Source organism: Lathamus discolor, chromosome 1, assembly GCF_037157495.1.
Source record: "Lathamus discolor isolate bLatDis1 chromosome 1, bLatDis1.hap1, whole genome shotgun sequence".
NCBI classification, from domain to species: Eukaryota; Metazoa; Chordata; class Aves; order Psittaciformes; family Psittacidae; genus Lathamus; species Lathamus discolor.
This window is the reverse complement of record NC_088884.1, coordinates 111,533,320-111,552,596: the sequence shown is the minus strand read 5'-3', so window position 1 is coordinate 111,552,596 and position 19,277 is coordinate 111,533,320. Positions and strand designations below refer to the sequence as shown.

Below are 19,277 nucleotides of genomic sequence, written 5' to 3'. Positions count from 1 at the left end.
GGAGGAATTCCTTCTATGTCCCTTTGACTGACAAAGGAGTGCACATAGAGCATAATCATGCTTACTGCTGCTTGGTAATGCAAGTCAGCATAACTCAGCTATCTTTTCACTCTTATAAACATGCAGGAAGAAGTTGAAATCAGGCTTCTCCTTTAATTTACACTCTTCCTTTAAAACATTCTCTGCCTCCTGTTAATAAATTACACCAAGACCTGTACATGTAAGGAAGTGCGTATAGGTCTGATCTGTCTGTAAACTGTCAGTGTCAGCTGTAACATCTCAGCTAGTACAAATATTCTCTCTTCCGTGAGATGAAATTGCCTTCCCAAATGCCCTTTCCAGTTCCAGCAAATGCACTTAGGTGTCCTTCCGACTGTAATAATCAAGAACTTTGAAGGAGGTTGGATGAAGTGGCTTTTTTTCTTCTTTATTTCTTGCATGTTATGAACACAAAAGTGGGATCCAAGTTTTAGACAACTAGATCCACTTTGATATAAAAATAGGTATATTTTCAAAGGGGCTGAACAAACCTAACTCAAATTCGTTGGCATTTCTTAGTCCCTGTAAATTGAAAATCCATCCACACTTATTTAATGGCCTAATCTAGATTTAGAGTTGTGGATACATCTCATCACTAATGTAACAAAGTAGCTTTTCTGAGGTTTTGATCTGGTGTGTAAACCAGGTTTATTGGTTAATCCCTGAGTGTAAAAAGTCTAATTTGGAAGCAGCAGAAATGTTAATAGCAACAGCTCTTAGTTTATGTAAAGTACCCTGCTCATTGGTAGAGCTGATCCTTTACACTGGCAGACTCACAGTATCAGTCCTTTAAAGTTAGATAATAAATATCCCAGTTGAAATCAGTCAAAAATCCCATGTTGTAGTCCAGCTTCTGGGATTTACTTGCACCTTAGTAAGTGGTAGTGGGAATAATACCTGTGGGTGGGAGTAATCACACAAAAGCCTGCTTCTGTGAAAAACGTTATGTTGATAAAGTAGATACGTATGTAAAAACAAGGCTGTTGACTTGCGTTTTTTATGTGCTATTGTTGTGCACACAGCAAGACTATAACCCAGAGCAGAAGTGAGGGTAGAAAGTTTTTTCTGGATTTCTTCTTTCTGAGTAGAGGGATTTGACTTCTTGTGACAGAATGTTTTTTGGTAAGAGCAGAATATCAATGGTACAGTTTTAATTCATAATTCCTTTTGCATTGTAAGGGAACTACATTTGTGTATGTTGTCCTAACCCAGTACCCAGTCAATGCGTTTTAAAGCATACAGGGAAACCCCAGTTGGGGCATGCATCATTGCACACGTCTTGTACAAATACACATTTCTGTGTGCCAGCAGAAAAAAAATTGCCTTAGGAAGTTCATGCAACCATTTTTATCCCTTTTTTTTTTCTTTAAACATGTTATTCAGCATTAATTGTCATGATTTGACATACCTGGGGGAAGAGAACTCCCTGCAGTGGTAGGGCTGGATGAGAAATGTCAACTGCAGAATAGAAAACAGTTGTGTCCATTCCTGTGTTCTAGCTACTGTAGTCTAGGAGACCTGCTGAAGCCTGTCATCCTCCCCCTAATGAGATGTCTGTGACAACATTCCGCTGTCAGGGATAGCTGTTTTCTGGAGTGTTTCTCAAGGAAAGGATAATCTGGGCCTTGCTGTCCAAGTGTCTCTGCTTTTCAGAGGTGGGCCAGGCAGTGGGGAAGTCCTTGGGACCTCTGCTGACCTACCCTCACTGATAATCCAGTGTACAGAAATGAACTGTGAATATCTATCCACATAGTGAGCTCCGGAACCTTGTTAGCCTATCAGAGCACTAACATATGGGATAATAGATACACCCATTTCATGCAGAGACTTATGTGAGAAGTAGTGTGATGCTTTTTATTCTTCAGCATGAAAGTGGAAGTTCTTCCTTCAGTTTCCAACAGACCATGCTAGGGGTTATCTGAAAAACGGGGTTTTGTGGACATTTTTGCCGCTAATCCATCTTGGTTTCCTGAAAGGTGTTCTTAGAACTAATGGTCCACCTGTCTTGCTTTTAGCTGGCTTACAGATATCTCTGTAGTTCTCTCAAAAACTATAAAAATGGTTTCCACATGTGTTTGTCTTTCATATACAAAATACACCTGCTTTGCACTTGGCTGCGTGTCTGTTTGTAATTGATTTGTATGCTAGTTGTATGTTGTCAAGGTACAAAGATGTAGGGTGCCTTTTGCTTCAAAATTTTAGCTGCAGTTTAACAGCCAAGAACTGTAGAAAGAGATAGTAATTTAACATAGATTTAAAAGGTCAAGCAAAATTTTTTGCAGAAAAGCAATATAAACCATCTTGAATTCTCATTCTGTGTTACAGTTTGGACAATTCCTTTGCTAGAGGTGATGGCAAAAAGGGTTCCTTTTTTGCTGTGTTCACGTATGCACAAAATACAAGGTTGGATCTGCAGTGGTTTTAAACGAATGCAGCTCTACTGTCAGATCCTCAGTCAGCAGAGGGTACTTTGAGGTTTTGTCTGGTGGACGGAAAGTTCAACCAACAGAAGATGCTTAATGGGAATGAAATCCCACTGAACATGGGTTTTAAAAGTAGTGATGTTACTTGATTACTTCACTCATTTAAATACTGAATTCTCATTAAACAATAGCAAAGTTGATAAAGTCTGTCTTGAGAGGAAATTGTGGAGATGAGTGTGCTCTATCAGAGCATACATCTGTTGTAACTCCATCTGGTTATCTCCCTGTGCTGAAGTTTGACATAGGGGAGCAAAACCAGAGTAGGTCAGCTAAGTAGTTTCCTGGCAGCTTAAACGATGACAATTGGCTTAAAAGCCCAAGGGTAGAGCATTCAAGAAGGTATACAATAAAATAGCCCATTAATAAAAGTGGAAGTCAAGCCATCAGTTCACACGTCCTCTTGGCAGTGCATCGTTAAAAACTGTAAATTGAAGGGTGTCAGGTTAACATTTAGATTTAGGTGAACCTAGTGGGAAGCACGCGATTTCAGGAGGTTTGTAATAGGGTTTACAAGAGGGGCAGGGGAGCTTGTACAAGCTGATAAAGCAGATGCAGGTATAACCAAATGCTTTGCTGGGAACTGTGCATGCTGCTGCCTTCTTACAACACTTGTGAAGAAACTTAGTGTCTATGCTGCTGCTCCTCTCCTAACCAGCTTAAAGACTATGTATCTGTACTGTGCAGAGCTGTTTACAGAGATGTGAGGTGGTGGGAAGGGGAGGAAGAGGTGGCTGTGCTCTCATTGATGCCTAGAAAAAGATTTTGACCAATGTTTATGGGAGTTTACCCATGTAAATCATCCCATACATCAATGGGAGGAGAGGCCATGAGCTGCTTAGGACTTATGTTTCTTGCACATAACAATGCTTTCAGTGGAAATGGCAATTCTGTATAGTCCAAGATGTGCAAAAATAAACCCATTATTTTGTCAATAAGGAGCCATGAAAACACTGGCTGTCACAAAAACAGGAGGCTGGCCCAGCAGCAGAAACCTCCTTAAAGTCAGTAAGAGTTTGTTACTGAATAAGTTTTTGTTACTGAATTTGTGGTTTAAGAATGCAGTCTGTATTAATGCATCGTGTTGCCAGTGTTTAATTAATAAATAAAATATATTTTATAAATTATAAAATGACCAATAATTTTGTGCATCACTGGTACTTTTCAAAGAAAAGACATTTTATACAGAATTGCAATACTGCTATGCAAGAAAATGAGGTTTTGCTATTTTTATTCAGTTTTGTTTTCTTTCTTTCTTACAGTTTACAGCTTTATGCTTTTAAAGCAGTTATGACTTTACTACGCTAAAGATACAGTATCCTTTTTCACTTCCCTACTGCATCTCTCCTGCACTGCATACATAGAATAATAGTTTTGCAGTCCATTTTTTTCCAAAGAAATCTCAGCCGTAACATGATTTGACTGTTCCCAACTGTAGTGTATTTGTATTTGATGCTTCTCTCAAAGCCCTGCAACAACCTGGGAAGCCTCCCTCCACTGTAACAAATGCTAACGGACTTCTGGTTAAAACTTATTCAAACCAATATAAGTTGCAATCATAGCAAACTGCTAAGTGTTGGTTACACACTACTTAAATTACAAAGAGATGCTGTTGCTCAAGTTCCAGTCTTTTATAATAAGGCTGTATAGCCTAATGAGCTATGCTGCTGACATTAATTTTATTGGCATATAAATTGATTGAAAATAAGCCCAAGCCATAAACCTGTGTTTCAATCTTATTTAACTTTTGTAGCATATCTAGTTTCATATGGTAATGAGAGCTGAAAAGGTCTCTAAGCATTAGTTATAATTTAGGTGACATTCGCAATTTAAACATTATAAAAATGGCCAGTAAATTTATATGCCAGCATGTTTATTGGTTGCAGATGTTCAGACACTTATAAATGGGTGTAATTTTAATTACTCTCAAATTAACATCCAAATGCTAACCCTTTATGTTTGCTGTGTGGAGATGCAACATTAATATATACCTGTATTTACATGAAAGGATACTGTCTCTTTAAGAAAATCATTTGTGTTTTGGTTGATGGAAACGTTGAACCTAAGCCATGAAACATGCGAATTTTTACAACTATGTACCAAATGAAACATGACAAAGTGTAGCTCCATAGTTGATTGAATAAGAATAGCATTACGTCATTATATTTAATTTCTCTTCTGTATCAGAATGTGTTTGTTAAATCTCATGATGAAATACTGATGTAAGGTATTTCCATTTTTAAATGTGTATCAGAATTTTCTTTATTTCAGAAAAACTCTGAATGTTGAATGTGTGTAAGTCTCCAGGAATGTAACAAGTTGATAAAAACCCCAGCCAAGTCCATCCTCCTTCCAGAATAATAATAAAAAAAAAAGCTGGAATTTCTTTTTTTGGATATCTGTTTTGCAGCGTTCTACGTCTTAAGGCAGAGAATAGCCAGCCTAAGGTGCCAGCCCAAAGGTTAGCTGAACATATTTCTTCAAATAATTTTGGCAAGATTGTGACTTGGAGTTATGGCCTCTAAGTCATACGTTTACATGAGAACTATAATACGTGACAAGAAGATGTAGGTGTTCTTTTGTTCTTTCTCTTTTTTTTTTTTCTTTTCCTTTTTTAAACATTTGATTTGGGGAAGATGAGGTGGGGGAAGGAGATCAACAGGGCTGTTTTATCCCAGTCACCTGTCCAGTTAGATACTTACTTTATAATTTGCACTTTTCCCTTTTCACTCTCCTCCTTTTTCTTCATTTTATCCTCAAGCCCCAGGCAATATTTTTTCCTTCCTGCAAATTGTTTATACTCCCATCATCATATTTACAACCTGTCACACTTAGGAGACCCAATATGCTTTCATAGTATTGAATCATACACAGTGGGAGGTCAGTTTGGGATGACTGAAGCACTTATTGCCCTCCAGTGTCTTTTTTGCACCTCCACTACAGGCTGTCATTTCCACAATAGGGAAACTTTACAGCCCCTGCTCTACAGCAGTGTACAACCTGGCATGTTAGAGCAAAATGAAATCAGCACTAGCTTACATTGGTACCCAGGGCTGTAGTTTGTTGCTGCTTAGGAACTGTCCTATGTCTTGTTTACATACCCCTGTGGTGGGAGTACCAGTCTTCCGAAAGGGAGCAAAGCAATCAGCTGTTCAACTGTCCCTGAAAGTCAGCTTTGTTATTATGATAAGGAAGTTACTCTACTGAAGCCAGTGGGTGTTATATTCTAATAAACAAAAGAGCAGTAGAGCCCAGTTTGTCTTCTGCCACCACACAAAGACTTCAGCCTGTTGGAATTTAATAGACACACAAGAAAGATTTTGGTAACAAACAAGCACCTGAGATGATAGAGTACCATTCTTTAAGCACATATCACGAAGCATTTGAAATGCAAACATTAAAAGGTTGGTGAAGCATGAAATACTACTTGCTTTTCTAATTTTGCATTCTGTTAGATTGAATTTTCACTGATTTTTAAAGAGTATTTAAGTGCATAAGCGTAAGATTAACTTTCACTGATTTCATTAAGACCTATTAATTTCAGTGTTACCCATGCTTAAGTTATGCATGCTTTCAAGTGCTGTTCTGAATAGCAAGGCATTCATGAACCATGGTCTGTGCAGTTTGGAAACACATTTGGCAGCAGTCGTAGACAAGCAAAGAATTCACTGCACTGAATAGCCCACACTGGCTGCAGTTTGTCTTGTTAAAGTGCTGTTACCAGAATTGTGTGCAAACTGAGTAACTGATTTACCCAGGCAGAGTTATGCATGAAAAACTGAGAGCTGATTACTTAAGGGAACTGTATCTTTTAGATGGAAGCTCAGGCATGCATTTTGACAACATTTGTTATCATGAACGTTACAAATAAGTAGAAGTAATTTATGAAGAAATATACAGGCGTTAGATACTGCCATTTTATCTGATGATATTATCGGTCTCTAGTTACAGAAGTTGGTTAAGGACATTTACTGTCTTTCAGAAAATAAGTAAAGAATGTTTTGCATATGCAATTATCTGAAAATTAATACCCTGTTGCCCTAGTCAGAATTATGAAGCTCTACAGAGATGTGTGCTGTGGCTGCTGGTACATATATTTGGGAAGCAAAGTTATTTTTTATAAAGTAATTCTGTAATGTGAGTTATGGGTACGATATTGTTTTACCACCTACCAATAACTGCGGTAGGTTAAGCTTTATGTGTTCTCCTGTGTTTGTATGTAGTTGAACAAAAAGAAATATGTAACTCTGAAAGAGCTGCAATGATTTATTTTACAGATTAGCTCATACCTTTGGGATTGTAGATCAAAATCGCTGTGAATAAGGCAGATTTACTTTCCTGAGTATGTTTATGCAATTGCATAATTTGCAAAGAATGGCAGAAAGTAAACAGAGACAGACATGAGCTGAAGGGAGCTGAGAAACAGAAGTATAGAACTGAAGGCTGAGGTCTGTTAGCTCCACAGGAAAAAGGAAGCCAGTTTCAGGTGAAAGAGGAAGCACAGAGGAAAGCTTGTTTCACCAACATGCAAGTCTTGTTATGAAGTTGGCACTGGAGGAGTAAGTAGTGAGCTTAAGATAGGAAGTCTGTTCTGCATTCAGCAGTGTAAGAGGATCCAGTAAATGTTTGTGAAGCTCAATAGTATGTAATCATCTCTGAGCTAACGCATAAATTACTTTCTGTGTTTGGGCAAACTGAATTTTAAAGAGCTGGGATTTAGTGTCAGAATAAGTAAGGGGCTATATGTTACATGGGAAGAGAGGGCAGAAGCAAGGCCATTCAAGCAGAGGGTCAGCATAGTTTGTTGAAGATAGAGGTACTCTTATGCATATTTTTAGACTTCAGCGGGGTGAAAATGGAAGTTCAGGGGCAGGTTGGACATCTGCAGTCTGGAATTTTGAGGCAGTTTTGAGTGGAGGGATTTAGAAAAAGCAATTTGAGGAAAGCTTCTGTTAATGAAGCCCTCCTGAGGGCATCATCCAAGAGAAAAAATGCAACGAATAAGGAATAAGCAATTGTAATGGAATTGTGTGCAGGGTGAAAATACAGGTGAAATTTAAAAAATCAGCATTATAGACCCATAGTGAATTAATTGAATGTGTGTTTCATTTGTTGTATTTGTGCAACAATTAAAAACTAATAATTCAGAATGGTTGAGTCATTCTCAGACACCACCAGCAGCTATTAGGGGCTAGGAAGACTAGTGGCTTCTGGCTTTTACACAGGCATGTGTGCTAACAGCCAACATGTGTTTCACCAGAAGTTATTTCTTCCTCTCTCCCATACTTGAAAAAAAAAAAGCCAACCCTAAACCTAAACTTCTCATTCATGTTTGAATTCCTTGTGTAATTTTTAAAGGAAGTTTAGTTTGTCCTGAAGCTTAAGAGACTTAACATGGAGTATTCGTCTTATTTGGGAGGAAAAAGCCAACCTTGAAAAAAAAGGAACTCTGTTAGAGTTATGGTCAAATAAAAGACTTTAGGATACCTGCTTGACTCCATTGAAGTTGGTGGGAACTGAGAGAGAGCAAGTCTTCATATCTGGCTCAAAAACAGATTTTAAAATAATCAAACTGAAATGTGTAATTATGAGACCAGAGTTTATTTGCTGATGTTTCTTGAATGAATTGGGCAACAAAACTGAATGGAAAGTTTAGTTGTAGTTTATTCTGTGGCCTAGATGAATAAGCAGCAGTTGACTAAAGATGAAAATAGTTGTGCTTAGGATTTCTTTCTGTTTATCTCAGTCTGCATTACTATCTGATGGGAGTGCCAGTTTAAATGCTTTCAAAGAGAAATCCTTGGAGGAATTGTAGGTCTTTGATACTGATTCAACAATAAATTAGCCATGCAGATTTTAATGGCAGTGGTCTATACAAGTGTACATTTAACTTTTGTTTAACACAATTACTATTATAAAGAGTAGAATGGTTTTGCTTCTTTTTTGGTAAACTTTTCAAACCCCTATCTTCTGGACTTCATTGCCTTAAGTGTGTAAGAAAGGTACTTTCTTAGCCTGGTGTAACTCTCCACTGTCTACATTTCCTGCTTCTTTAAGTGAGTGTTATGTAGCAGACTCAAGTCCATGGATGTGGCTTATTTCAGTCATTGTAAATGTGGGCTGATCAGAGGGAAGTGATGTTACATTGGTTATTGTGGCTGGTTCTAGGGAAATATTTAAATTGTCAAGATGCAGAGGATATTACTTGAGAGACTTTTTTCCCAACTACTTATGAGTCCAATTATGTTAAAGAAATGGATAAACTCCATGTGAGCAGAGCAACTAAAATACTGTATCTGGAATTTTGCAACAAAATAAGTAAAGTGGAAAATTCAAAGAAAAAAACCCAGTCACATCAGCACACATAGTGTATGCTGAGACTCATACCAAACAGCTGAAATAACTGCCTGCTATTAAAAGAAAGGCTGAAAGTTGGACTCTAGTTTATTTTTGTACCTGGATCTCATTGTTGACCATGTTCAAACTGAACCCTTCAAGACTCAGTGAGTGTGTGTATCTCTGCTGCTGTGCAAGGGCAGCTCCTGTCAAGATGGGATTACTTGCAGGTGGCAGAGCCTGAGCCAGCCCATCTCTCTGGCCTGGTGGCTCTGGTAGAGGCCAGTGGGAAGGGCATATGAATGTTCCTGGTGGAACCCCAGCCAGGTGTGCAGATTTGTCTGAATGATTCTTAAGTCCCAAGCACCCTGCAAAGCCCTGTACAAGTTGATGGGAAGATACACAGTTTGGTGAGGGTGGCTTGGTTTCTGATCAGAAAAGCCTGTAGTGTTGGCAGAGCTACAGATGGTGCTAAGCTTACTGCAGAGTGCTTGTCTCTTTTGTATAGAAATCCTTCAGTTGTAACACTGTATTGCATTTCAGCAGCTGTGTATAAATAAGATGCCTAATGCTTAAGTAGCCAAAATGCGCAGAATGTACTCTAATAAATAGGATTTCTTCAAGTACGGTGTTTGGCAGCAAGCATAGGTTTCTGAATGCCTGTTTAATGTGCAAAAAAAGAGGCATTTTGAGATGACTTTGGATTGATAGTGGTTGCCAATCATTAGTAAATTCTTCCTCATGGCAGTGGAGATTCTTGAGCTGTAGACTGCTGAAGGGCTGAGGTCTTCTTTAATGGAGACTTTTAAACAGAAAAGAGAGATCTGTTATGATTTAAGTGCATTTCTTCATTATCTTTTGAGACTAGGAGGTAAACTAGATGAGGATTTAGCCACCTATGTGTCATACATGACATTAAATACTGCACAGTCTGGAGCTGTATTGAGATGTATTGGACTAGAAGATCTGTTGAAGATCCTATAGATTGCTTGCTTTAATAACATGGCCTATATTACAAATTTTATGTCTTTGGAGAGTTGTATACTGTTTTAACAAATGCTAATACATAGTTTTCATTCTGGTACAGTATCTGACTTACTTTGTTACCCAAAAGAATTAAGCAACACATCAGATTCCCAATACAAACCTGTTTGGTCTTCTGAATTAGAGGAACATTTTAATTTCTAAATGAAATGAAAGTCTTATTTATTTCGTTACTGAATTTTATAGTTTTTTTGTCTTCAGGTATGAGATCTTCTCTCTGAGCTGCTGCTAATTTACGATCTGTGCAATTGAGGGAGGGACCAAGATGTTGAAGTCAACTAAACTGAAATTGCCACAGGGTCATCTGCTGAATTGTAACACTTCACACCAAGTTGATCGTATGGTGCTATGTGTTTTTGAAAAGAGTAATTATTACTTAGCTGTATCCAGCTCCACAATATGTTTTTTCTCTGAAGTATGGTTGAAATTTCATGGAAGCTTTAAAAAAAAAAATTGCAGTAATTTCTGTTTCTCTGTACTTTAGATCACATCTTTTTATTTTTCCCCAGTGACTTCAAAGTCATGAAGTTGGGTCTTCATAGTCTTAATTTTGCTGCCATCAATTCTAATTAGACTTGAGTCCGTGATGTGAGGAAGACATCAGTGATGATGAGCTCTTACACAAAGATCTTTGTTTTTCTGTTTATAGTGATTAAAAAAAGCAGTAGTTGCTTCCAAGTACAATGTTCTAGAAGTTTTTCTTGATGTGTCAGTTGCTCTTCAGTCAAATCTGTGCATTACCCAAGGGGATACTTTTTGAAACATACATTTTACTAGTGTAAGCAGCCCCTTTTCCTAACCCTTTAACTGAGAGGATTTTCTGAAATTGAATCCTGTTTCTTTGTTTCTGGACAGTGTTTATTGGGTAAAAATAAATTTCTTGCATTAACTAGAAACATTCTCCTCTACCTTTTAAGGTATTCCCTTAAGATAGTTTTCAGAAAGAGACTGCACCATTGTGTTATGAAGGTGCGTCAAGAGCAGTGCTATAGATTTAAAGCAAGGTTTTCTTTTCTAAGGGGATAAACCTGGCCATATATATGTATATATCTGTAATGTTTAAGTAAAGAAATGCCCTGATAATAAAGGGCAAATGCAATCTGAAAATGGGAGCAAACACCTATGCTAATAGATGATTCCGTGCATGTGTCTGTGGGAATTGCTGATTCTGGATGCTTTGAATTTTATGGAAAAGATTTTTAGACCATCAGAGATGTGTTTGCATAGTTCTTCCACAACCAGAGCTAATTTCTTCTTTGTGTTTTAAATTTGTTTAATTCAACCCTGTTGAACAACTTGGCTAGAATGCAAACTACATTTTGAGTGCCTTCTGGCAGTTTTCTGTTAAATTACATCCTTAATACATCCAGTTATATGATACAGCCTGTTGTCAGGTTAATTAATATTACAGCTGGATCTAGTTAGTTACTTTGCAAATTTCAAATGATACTCTTAGTTTAGAAAATGAACTTAAAGCCAGGGTAAATAGTAAGTCCTGATTACAGGGTGTTCAAGTTATGCCACCCTCTGATTTCTGTCTAATTTGTGTCCATCTCACTTAAGTAGTAAGCTCACCAGAATTTTGCATCTGTATTTTGTCATCTACTGATAAACAACATTCTACAGCACAGTAAATACTTTCATTTTCCAGTAAGTTGAAACAGTACATTTAGCAATAGAAAGATATTTCTAATAAAAAGACTTGGAAATGTTGTTTAAAATTTTCAGCTGTACAATAGTTTCTGGAGTTATGCAGGATTCGTTGCACTCTGAAATTATTCCTGTTAGCTAATCCTGCACCTGTAAATACATTTGTGCATGAATTGTATTTATTTAGAAGCAATGATTGTTTTATCATTAAAGTTTTAAGTTTGGTTTGAATTTTTGTGTTCTATTGAAAGAGGTATCAAAACATGGCTTCCTGATTACTATTTGTTGGAGTTCTGTATTTATGCTCCATTTGGGGGGTTAGAAATTACCTGGCAAATTTGATTCTGGAAGCAGCACAGACCATAACTTCCCAGTCTGAGACTAGGTCTCTACAGCAGGTTGGGTAATAAATGCTTAAAATATTCTGAGAAGTGACTTGGATGCGTGCCGTGATAAAGCAGCATAGTACAATCAGTGTTGCTTTCATTTTTACCCAGACCTTTTTGACTCCAAAAGAAAACAGTCATCCCATGCCAGAATCCAAGCACACAAAAGGGAGAAATTCAGGCAAAACTTGCTTAATAAGGGGGTAAAGAGTCATAGAAGAAAATGGTGAATCCTGGAATCTGTGCTACTGCCTGTCAGTGACTGAACTATGGCTTTGTATGTTGCCTGACATTGATACACACATTTTCTATATAGCTGGGGTGTATTCCAGGTTTCCCAAATTTAATGGCATGAGTCATAATATATACATACAAGAGAGTGCAAGTGAAGGCACAGTGCCTACTTGCTGATATTAAAAGGGTTTAATATCCCAGAAACAGCACGATGTAGTATTGTACAAAATAGACTACTAACAAGTATCTTGCTCTTCCCATGTGTATTGGGGTAGTGGTTATTTTTGAAAGAGCACCTGATGTTTGAACATTGGTATTTAAAGATCATATAATGATGCTGAAGGGAGGAACATAAATGGTATGATTTGTTAGGTCATTGCCATTTGTTTCAAACTAAAGCACTGTCAGCCATGACTGGAGTGGAAGAATAATGAATCTTCCTCTGTTCACAGCTATATGCCAGCCAGGATGCAAACATGGTGAATGTGTTGGGCCAAACAAGTGTAAGTGCCACCCGGGATACACTGGAAAAACTTGCAACCAAGGTAAGAAAATGACATCCAAGAAGGAGTTTTTAATATGTATTAATTATTTTAACAATATCAACAGGATGCTGTAAAAATTGCTGGAAGCTATGGTCTTGAACTAAACTCTTTGCTTTCCACTAAATGATGAGGGAAAAGAACATGGTGATAAATGATTAAAGGAAGCCTTTTAGGCACTGTTAATCAAATATGCTTGCATGGTACTGGTGGCAGAGTTGCCCTAGTAGATGTACATGAAGTTTCTGAGGTGCCTGCTGACTGTGGTGTCCCAAATATACATCAGTTCAGGTGACTACAGCCTATAGCTATTCTATTACCTAGTGAGACCTTTGAGTTGTGCCTGAGGTCAGGGTATGTGTTCTTACTGTGTGCCAGTTCCATGTTAGGATGAGACCTGAAAGTGCAGTACTGGATGCAGAATTTGCTTTTTCTGGGAGGAAGTTCAAATTGCACATGGTAAGCGTGACCTATAGCGTGACCTATGTTGTTATGCCTTTTTTATGTAGTACCCATTCTGTTCAGTCCATGGGCCACCTTTCTCATTTCTGTTCTAGAATAGTAATTAGCAATAACAGAAAGTAATGGTGTTGGCAGAGGAAATGTTGGAGTTTCCCTGCAGAGATGTGAGGCTTTCTAAGCTGTGTGAATGGTGCTGGGCTGTGAAGTATGCTCGAGTTCTTGGTGAAATGCGTTCATAGACTGCAAGCACTGATGAATGAGCTTTACATCTCATCTGTTCATGGGTCTCATGGATCAAGCTGTATTCCAGGGATCAACCCAAGAGAAGAGCCCAGCCTCACAGGAGAACTGTTGAACCCTGGTGTTGATGATGCTGCTGTGGCAATCTAGAGCTCCCTTTAGGTCAACTCAGAAGTTAGCACTTGAGATTTTTATACATACATATATATATATATATATATATATATTTAATTTTTTTTGAGGAGGGGGTGAGGATTTTTTTGTTTGGTTGTTTTTTTTTTTCCTTCTTAATGGTGAAATACTGCATATTTCAAAGATCTGGTAATTTCATTTTTATTATGCCTTCTTCCCATCCTGTAAAGATGAGCAGCTGTATACAAGTCCACCTGGTCACAGCAGTGAAGCACGTCTGTTTCGCCCCCTGGATCATCATGCAAGAAATATAGGATCAAGGGGTGAGATGGTGCTGTATTTCAGGTGGCGTGCTCCTTCTACCTGCACGGCTTGAAACACTAGTACAATTTCTTGCAAAGGGGTTGGAGGCTAATAGACCGATGGCTGTGATGCAGAAGCTGAACCTGTAGCGTCATTGGCATGCAGAGCAAATAACTGACTGTATTTCCTTGATGCTGTGTGCCTGTGTTCTGCAAAGGCTTGACTCTCCACCATACTCATGGTTGTAACTTGCTTTTGTTTCTTTCCTCTGCTCTTCTTTCAGGGGCTGTACTTTTTGTTTGCTTTTGAGTTCCTCTGTAAAGAGAGAGTGACGGAAATTGTTTATCAGGTTAGATAAACACAAAGCTGTGATTTACATAAAGCTGGAAGGTGAAGAAACAAGGGTTGTTAACCTCTGCATTTGGCAGCTGTTGATTAATCAGACTAAATGATGTGAACAAAACTCTCTCAGGGTGATACAAGTCTCTCATAAGTTTGACATGGTAGTGTAATGATAGTTGCTGGAAATGAAAGCCATACTGTTCATAGTACAGTGATAACAGTTCAGTTTTTTAACTTGGTTTCTCATACCTGGTTTTCTATTTTCAAAGTCTGAATGAATTTCATATTGAACATTTGACTTCTGTGTTGTCTGATCCAAGTTAGCTAATAGGCAGAAAAAGGCAGAAAAGATCTGAGTGGAGTCTTCTGCAGAAGCTAATTAAAGAAGACGGCTGAGTGTATTGCATCTTCCTAAGAATAAGCCCCCCATTGTTAGGTGTGCACTGAAGTCACTCATTATCAGAGATCATGTGTGGTGCCGCACAGTAGTAAAAGAAGATGCATTGAAATTTTCCAGCACAGCAGTCTTGTCCTTTCCCTACATTCACATTTTCATTTAATTTCTTTAAAACTAAAATACTTGTGCTAAGCAGCATGCACTTATGCTGTAGACCCGCTTTCCATAGTGCCCATAACAGTCAGTTTACTTTTATGTACTGTCTTACGCTCTTTTGAAATTAAGAATGCTGGTTTTGCATTGACTGTAAATCTGTGAGCAACATGGGAATTTAAGTGGGTGAATGATGAAATTCTCAAGTGTGGTACAGTGAGTGGATATTCCTGCAAGGAAATTAAATGGTTTTGTTAAACTTCTAGTAGTGTTGGGCCTTATATTTTAATTTCTGGTGTGAAGATAATAAGTGACTTAAAAAATTATATTTAAGAGAAAAATGATGTAAAAATGTTATTACCCTTTGAGTGTATAGATTTCAGGGGTTTTTTTGAGGCAACTTCTGCTGTTTTCTTATTTCCTCTTTTGACACACAGACATTTATACTGAGATGTCTTTATAGACATTGCTTGAAGTACCTAATTGGTAAGTGAACAGCATTTGTTCAAGAGGTATGTTGCCACGATTCATTTTTTTGACAGCTAACATTAGCCTGAACCTGTTCTTGAAAAAACATATCTTGGTTAAGGAATGGGAAACACACAAACCAATAGAGTATATACATAGCAGAAATGTTTCGGCACTCCCCCAGTCCACGTGCAGTGCATCCCGATTCTTCTTAGGGAAGCACGCTGTTAGAGGTTATGGGTGCATGGGGGTGGATCAAGAGAGCTGTCAGCATTTTCATACAGGCGTTTACATAGAACCAGTAGGACCTAATCATACAATGTGCCTCCTAGGAAACTGAGTGATACTTGTCATGCAGTTTCCAAGTATGTGCCTATCTGTGCTGGTGAAAAGAAGAAAAATTGCATTTTGGGGAAAATAAGATGGGCTGAGCAGTATGCTCTTAACACACCTATTTGCAGGCTGGCTTCTCTTTTAAGCAGCCGCAGCACTGCCAGTATTTGTTTTCCTAAACAGTAGCATTCATTTGACTCTGTAAGGTTAAAACCAGCGTTCTCTCAATAGCTCATTTCAAAGGCAAGATTGAAAACCCATGACCCACGAGGTTTAGGTTTAAGTGGTGTTGTGCTAACAGCCTATTTCTGCTGCCTTGTGACCTCAGCTTTCCGTTACCTCAGCCAAGGTTAAAAATTTTTGACTTTTTCATGGCACAGGCATTTTATTTTCAGCATGTTTTTGAAGATGTGAATCAGAATCAAAAACTGAGGTAACAACATTTGTTCACAGGCAGAAATAGAATGAAGGCAATAGAAATAATTCAGTCAAAATTCCACAAACAGTAAGCATGCGTTGTGATATCCTGATACTTTTTAATACCAGGTTATTCTCAGAGTATGTTACTAATAGGTGTCTATTTGTCAGTTCCAGAGCTTTCATTTCTGTACTAAGAATATTTCATACCAGATGGTGGTGTAGTATCCAGAGTTCTATAGAAAGATCCAATTATTTAAGGCTCATAATACAATCTGTACTATATGCAAGACAGCACATTGAGAAGAGTCATAAATTCTTAGTGTCAACTTTGGATCTGTGATTGTGGCTCTGGAAATAAGCACAAGACAGTTTTTAAGGGTAAAGTCTTCAGGAGTATCTAAACTTAGGAGCTTACATGCAGTGGGATGAGAGCACTAGAAATTAGACTAGGCACTGTTACATTCCTGCTCTGTCAGCTTAATTTCAGCATTCCGTTTCCTCACTCTGTCCCTGCTTTTAGTTAAGTATTTTATACTTAGCTCTGTTACACATTTAGTTTGTAAAGTATCACTTGGTGAGAAAGTGCTTAATAGTGGAGATGGCTCTCTGGAAAATTCCTGGAAGTAACAGAGACTCCCTTACTGTAACAGACCTTCAGACAGCATTGTGCAATATTGGAGATGAGGGTTGGTAATGCAGTTGTTTATGTACTTGCTGGCTGGATTTATGAGCAGATTTATTATTTTCACCTTTTTTGCCATCTTTACTCATCAGCACACAAATAACTAAGTAACAAATTATTCTGGTTTATTCAGAGAAACCCAACATGTATTCTTGGAAGAGAATTCTGAAGGAAATCCTCACTCAATCTTCTTGTTAGAAGCCTTGTCTACTAATATGAAAATTGTAGGCTGAATATTTTCAGTTTAAGTTGTGAACTCTGTATTAAATTGTAATAGCCTTCATGGATACTCCTTGACAAATATCACTGATACCAGGTGGGTTTTTTCAGTATTTTCTTGATGGTAAGGAATAAATTTTCACTGTAAGATCATTTAAAGTAGGTTAGCATCAGCTTTCCTACCTTCCTCTGCGACTAATTTTGAAGCATGATAGAGAATCACTGAATCGCTATCAGAGTCACTGATAGTGATTGCAGCAGTGACATTTGCTTTCTCCTTCCTCTTTTTCCACAGTTCTGGCTGGTCCCAAACATGGCATCAATGTGAATAGCGGCAAGATGTGGGCAGCCTGAGCTTGTGCGTTCCTTAATGACACTTCTGTTGGTGTTTAATGCATATACTGTCATTCTTGAAAGGATATCTGTGAAACAGAAAATACATCACTTAGCAGGAGGGCTGCAGAGTGCTTCTTGCAGGATGTTCTGGACACTTACTACCAGCTGGACCGCATATAAAAAGCTCATTGCCATGTTTTTAGTTCTTTCCTCAGGAACTCGAACTAGTAGTTTTGTCACACATACTTTGTATGTTTTCTTTTCCCACCCCTCCCCTTGTACCCTTCATTTTAGATCTAAATGAGTGTGGACTAAAGCCACGGCCATGCAAACACCGGTGTATGAATACCTACGGCAGCTACAAGTGCTACTGTCTGAACGGCTACATGCTTATGCCAGATGGAACGTGCTCGAGTACGGCAAGGCTTGTTGCTTGCTTTTTTCCGAGCTCCTCAAGACCCCTGCTTGAGTTTCCCTCGGAAACTTTTATGAAATGAAGATGAGTAAAAGACTAATCTTGCTGGAAATTAGGCGGTTGCACAAAAAATGAACCTCTTTTTTTTTCTAATGAAATTAGGCTGAACAAAACAAGAGCAAATATTTTGATTTTATTAGTTTTATTACAAGTTTCCCCAGAAGCATTCTTCCGGGTGTAGTATTAGTGCTGTAAATCATGTTAATTGGCCTTCAGGGACAAGTGCTTGCAATTTTCATTGCGGCAAGACATCTGCAGCTCTGCTGTATTATGCACTTATGAATGTAAAATCATTAAAGCTGCAGATGTTGGTTGTTTGACTGGTATAATATTGTACTATCGTCTCGCTGGAGATCAGGTTCCTACTTGCTCCCATGAAAGTGGATATTTTGAGTGTTTGGACAGAGAGAAGGGGAGAGAAATTACTTTTAAGTAGGAATACTCCTATTTTAAAATGGCAGTACGGTCCAGGAGGCTTCATGTTCTTTATGGGGGCTGCATTCCATGAGGAATATGCTACGATTGTGGTGATTTTATTAATTTTATTTCTTCCCCCTAGAGAAGCAATTTGTGGAAAGTAGAAATTTACTAAGTATATGTTTGCTCTTTAAAGCCTGAATGGATACCTGTCACATTGAACAAGCATTTTTCCACTTCTGTCGTAATTAAACAATGTCTTAATTCTCCGAAGTTTTCAGTTATTTTCTGGTACTGATCAGAGCCCTTATCTAAATACGTTTTCCCCCAGATGCCCTTTCTTGCTTGATGGCAAACTGTCAGTATGGCTGTGATGTGCTGAAAGGGGAAGTGCGCTGCCGCTGTCCGTCTCCAGGACTACAGCTAGGGCCTGATGGCAGGACTTGCATAGGTAGGTGATCGAATGTAGGTTAATTTTCTTTTTTTCTCCAAAATGTTTTTATCCTTACACTGAATGCAGCTCAAGGGAGTTTATCAGATAGATATATTTAGTATGCATCATACATGCAGTTTAAAGATACTATTAATGAGAACTGGGACAGGTATGTTGCTCAGGTGCTCTCAGGTGGTCTGTCAGAGATCATCAGTGCTTGCCTACAGTCCTGCAAGTTTCACTGACTGCTTAATACCCACACAGGCTGCTTGGTATCCAGGCTGTTGGCTTTTACCACTCTTGTCACTGGGTCATTTTCAAGTGTTTCTAACAGAGACTCCAAAATACCAGCCTGCGTAAAAAAAAAAAAAAGGGGGGCGGAATGGGGAGGTCATTTCTCCCTCATACCCAACAGGGTGGTGCCTAGCCTCAGGGAGTGGAGGGATTTGTGTTAATCATTGAGATTATTCTTGGATAAGATGAAGGTCCATGCCCACTCCCAGTATGAATGGGATTGAAGCTACTGTCTTTCTTCCATACTCTGAAAGCTCCAGATTAAAATGAACTCAGGAATTCCGACTGAAAGTGAAACGTTTTGTTTTCATGATCATGAACATGGAAATGCTGTTTATGATTAATCAGAGTATATTGTGCCACACTCTACTGTGGTCTGAAGAAAAGTGTGATGTGTGATTTCACTAGTCATTAACTATACATCCTGAGTGGATATGATGCTCCAGTGATTTTATTGTTT

General features: G+C 38.3%; 1 protein-coding gene across 7 annotated transcripts in view; it reads left to right on the top strand.

Annotated features, from left to right (window-relative positions):
* The window catches only part of NPNT (nephronectin), a 46,857-nt gene that overhangs the window by 4,868 nt on the left and 22,712 nt on the right, over nt 1-19,277 (top strand). For 3 of the 7 annotated variants that reach the window (XM_065690728.1, XM_065690762.1, XM_065690777.1), the window contains exons 3-7: nt 4,930-4,980; nt 12,622-12,714; nt 13,776-13,868; nt 17,493-17,612; nt 18,422-18,541. In XM_065690728.1, the coding sequence (XP_065546800.1) occupies nt 4,930-4,980; nt 12,622-12,714; nt 13,776-13,868; nt 17,493-17,612; nt 18,422-18,541 (477 nt within the window). The remainder of the gene's footprint in view (nt 1-4,929; nt 4,981-12,621; nt 12,715-13,775; nt 13,869-17,492; nt 17,613-18,421; nt 18,542-19,277) is intronic. The other 4 variants (XM_065690745.1, XM_065690769.1, XM_065690736.1 and 1 more) reach the window with 3 other exon arrangements.